The sequence below is a fragment of the Halyomorpha halys genome, unplaced genomic scaffold (genome assembly GCF_000696795.3).
Source record: "Halyomorpha halys isolate HHAL.00 unplaced genomic scaffold, Hhal_1.1 Scaffold42.1, whole genome shotgun sequence".
Taxonomy (NCBI): Eukaryota; Metazoa; Arthropoda; class Insecta; order Hemiptera; family Pentatomidae; genus Halyomorpha; species Halyomorpha halys.
This window is the reverse complement of record NW_027114384.1, coordinates 1,074,788-1,079,258: the sequence shown is the minus strand read 5'-3', so window position 1 is coordinate 1,079,258 and position 4,471 is coordinate 1,074,788. Positions and strand designations below refer to the sequence as shown.

The following is a 4,471-nucleotide window of genomic DNA, read 5'->3' as shown; positions in this document are numbered from 1 at the left end:
ATATCTCTGGAACTCTATTCCCTCTAATATAAGCCATGTACCAACCCTTCTCTCGTTTAAACAGAAGTAGCTCTATCTCTCCTCTATCCCGCCCTTCCTATATGCTAGAAAACCTGTAATTCAAAAATTCAGTCCAATCCCGTACTACCAGGTCCCGTTTATCTGACATCTTCTTCACCGTACCGAACTGTTGCGTTTGATAAATCATTTTTAACCCGACCTGCATATCTCTGGAACTCTATTCCCTCTAATATAAGCCATGTACCAACCCTTCCTTCGTTTGAAAACCTTTTATTTAACTACCTTTCTCTTCACCAATCAAATACAATGTTATAATAGTACAGATAATTTGTGACTACCCTTTTGTTTTGTTTTTTATGTATTTAGTCAGTTTGTTTTATAATTATTTTTTCTTTTCTATATCTAAAATCATTTAAATACAATTTTAATATAAGTTTTAATTAAGTGTGGCCACATTTTTTTTTGGCTAATATGTGTTATTGTAAAATTAAAGTTACCTTTCTAATTGTTCTAAAGGAACATATTCCCAGAATAATAAGCTATTTTCCATTTCATTCTAACTGGCGCATTTTAATATGAATAGTAAGGATCACAAAATGTATTTACTGTTCTAAAAGATAGGTACAAGATATATAAACTTCAATAAATTAAATGTATATTGTTACAGAATTTGAACAAAATTTAAGGGAAACACTCTTGATAATATCTTTGAAATACTATTAATTAAAAATAAAGCCTACAATTCCTTTCCATCTTGAGAAATCAGAGCTGTGAATGAATTAGTCTTACCTGAGCGGCTTGATCTCGGTGTCTTGGATGGTGAGCCCCATCTCCTGGACTAGATCATCGAGGTAGGAGAACTCTGATAGATCTATAGACACAAGTTCGTGCTTCAGTTCCAAGCATCTGCCTAGGGCGCACTCTAGCATTCTTTTCAGTAGTCTTCTTTTCTGAGGTTGAACGATCTAAAACAGAAATTTCTTTTGTTAACTACTTGAATTTTTTCCGGAAGTAAAATAGTTTTTTTTTATTTTGTAATATTACATTCTGTCATATATGAATGACAATGGACATTCTCGCCATAAGCAGTAAATTTGATGTAAGATCAATATGGAGTGATACAGGCATATAGAGAAACTATCCATTGGTACTAATCTAATAATATTTCTACATTAGAAAATCTCGTGGCCATCTTCTTTTCAGGCGCCTCGGAGGATTGTCAGGAATGGAAGAGGAAGCAAGGTTAGAAACTAGTGGGTTTGGGTGGTTAGGGAGTTTATGATGGAAGGAACAATATCTGGTTCTGGCTAGATCGGTTACATCTGGAACATTAAGGTCTTTATGGATGATTTTATTTGTGACAAAGTAAGGAGCATTGAGGATTTTGGATAGTAAGGATTGGAGACTAGTGGAATTTGAAGGTTTAGCTGAACAACTCCATATGTCCAGATAGACCTTATAATTTCATTCTGTCATAATTTTAGACAATGGTAATATGGATAGGAGAGGTCATTCACAGCATAATAAGTAAACAAATAAAATAAATTATCTTTTCCTCTCTTTTGCTTAGTCATATCTTATTCGAATAAATTGAAATACTTATTTTCTACAAAATTAAAGAAGAATAAATTATATACAATTGCGATTTTAATGAGTTTTTTGTTTCTCTGTTGATTGCGAATCAGAATCATGAGTCGGATATGTATTCCATTCTTTATGTTCATGTATTCCATTCTTTATGTTAAAGGATCAGAGAGGTATCGGTAGAAATTTTTAGAGGAGTCCTGAAAATTCCTTATTGCTGTTGTTTGGAATCCTGATTACGAATTTCAACTATGTGTTACCCGGGACTGCTTTACAAACTCCGTAAATTCCTACCTCCTACATACTTTATCATCATCCGACCCTTTCTCACTAATAAATTATTCCAAGTAAACCACAATGGTTCCTATTCATCCCTCCATTTTCAATCCGCTGGTGTTCCTCAAGGTAGTATCCTCGGTCCCATCCTCTACACCGTCTATACAGCTGACATCCCTGTCCTCCTAACACTATCCGTACCACGTATGCTGATGACACATGTGTGCCCACAGTTAGTAATAACCCTTTGATTGCATCCCAAAATCTCCAGTCCCATATCACAACCCTCGAAGAATGGTTTCGAAATTGGAGGATAAAAATAAATCCCAACAAATCACATTTACTCTTCGTCGTAAACCTGCCTTTAATAATGTGTCTCTTACCCCTGTACAATAGATTCGTTATCTTGGACTCCACCTTGACAAACGACTAATCTGCAATCCTCACACAAGACTGACTAGACAGGAAACTGGAACCATCGACTAGACAGGAACCATCCCTAATTCCGACTATTACAGCACTTACTAGACAAACGGTCTGAACTTCCAACTCATTATAAAAGACTGATCTACACGACTGTAATGAGGCCCATCTGGACATACGGAGTTGAGTTTTGGGGCTCCACTAAACCTTCGAATTCCTCTCGTATCCAATCCTTACAATCCAAAATCCTCAATGCTCCTTTCTTTGTCACAAATAAAATCATCCATAAAGACCTAAATGTTCCTTATGTAACTGATCTAGCCCGAACCCGATATCATTCCTTCCATTATAAACTCACTAAACACCCAAACTAACTAGTTTCTAACCTTGCTTCCTCTTCCATTCCTGACAATCCTCCGAGGCGCCTGAAAAGAAGATGGCCTCTTGACCTTATATTGTAAAATGTTTTTAGAGTTCTACTACTGGGTAGTTTCCCTACATGATGTATCATATCATTATCATTATGTCATTATGATCAAATTTACTTGTTGTATTTTTTATACAGTTGTAAATATCAATAAATAATTAAATAACTTTGTATTGGTCTATACGATTAATCAACACTCAAAAAACATATATGAGTAAATTTTCAGAACATCTTCAAAACGATTATTAAGGAACCTGAAGGTACCTGGTCGTAGCAGAGATCCAGCTTGTTCACTGCCAAAAGGTACATGAGGTACAGCCTGCCAACAGCTCTCCTGGCCAGCTCCTTATCTTTGGTCGGTTTTGCTGACTCCGCTTCCACGTCCAATCTGGTAGCTTCGTCCAGGAGCTGTACCGCCTCCGACCAAACCAAGTTGTAAGTCTGGTTCGACATCTTGGTCGTACTAAACACAATTAAAAGAACTTTTTTCAAATACAGTTATTAATCAGTCAACGTTAAACTAATTTAGGCATGAAGACATAAACAGATTAGATTTCATAAATATGGATAAAGGATGGAACATTTCATCTCAGTGATAAATAAAAAAAGTTTGTTTATTTTATTAAAGAGAATTAATACAATCTACCACAATTTGAGTGCATTAAGTATTAGTGTTCAAATTCTCATTTATACAATAAATACAGAGGTAGAAAAAAATTAATAAAAGAAAAAATATATACAAATAATAACAAAAGTACTTTCTGTTAGCGCTGAAGAAGCCTTGGAAAGTGGAGCGAAACTTTGGTTCACTATAAATGGTTTATCTACAGTCTGAGTTATTTTGACCGCATCTTTGCATCTTTCTTTTATATTTTTATCCATTTGATATATATATATATATATTGTCAGCTTACAATCAGAATTTCTTAAGACAAATTGGTATGCTTTCTTTGATTTAAATAAAATTTTTCCCAACTTTCCAATTTATCGTTAGAATAGTGAAATAATGGAAAACTAATTTTTGTATTTAACGTATATTATATTCCCGACTATCTTCACTAATAAATACAAATAGTATTACATATGGCTAATCAACGATCTTACAATAAATAAATAAAGAAATGTAAGCAAAAAAAAATTTAAGACGTTTAATGATTAATAATAACAATAAATACAACAAAAAAATAAATATACGTTATAGATATACAAAAATACAATACTTAACCCCTAGAGACTACAAACATCAATGTCCATGCTTCAACTGGCGCTTCTTGTCATCGAAACCGTTTCTTAGGAAACTGATCATCAACTGTTATATCGATATCAAGCACACGGCTACATCGAAATAGCTATCAAACTATCGAATGATGGCTATATATATATATATATATATAAAGGTTTTGCCTTACTACTAAACTACTGTGACTAGAGAAATAACTATTATAAACTACTTTACTTCATATTTTAAATTATTTTCGACATAAAATTTTTAAAAACCAATAAAGTTTCCTGAGAAACAACAATTTGCGAATATGTTATGGATAATATCATTGTATTGAATTGCTACGCCTAGAGAAATAACTATTATGAACTACCTTATGGTGCTAGTACATTCTTAATTTTAAATTATTTTCGAGATAAAACTTTTAAATATTTGTGAACATGTTTTGACAAATATCATCCTATAAAATTACTGTGACTAAGGAAATCATACAACACAATTTGTGAACATGTTTTGGC

General features: G+C 33.3%; 1 protein-coding gene across 1 annotated transcript in view; it reads right to left on the bottom strand.

Moving 5' to 3' along the window:
• LOC106688320 (dynein regulatory complex protein 11) overlaps nucleotides 1-3,137 on the bottom strand; it is a 37,699-nt gene extending 34,562 nt beyond the window's left edge. The window contains exons 1-2 of the mRNA XM_014432737.2: nucleotides 2,996-3,137; nucleotides 811-986 (exon numbers count right to left, since the gene is read on the bottom strand). Of these exons, the coding sequence (XP_014288223.2) occupies nucleotides 811-986; nucleotides 2,996-3,040 (221 nt within the window). The 5' untranslated portion in view covers nucleotides 3,041-3,137. The remainder of the gene's footprint in view (nucleotides 1-810; nucleotides 987-2,995) is intronic.
• Between the last annotated feature and the right edge of the window lie 1,334 nt (nucleotides 3,138-4,471).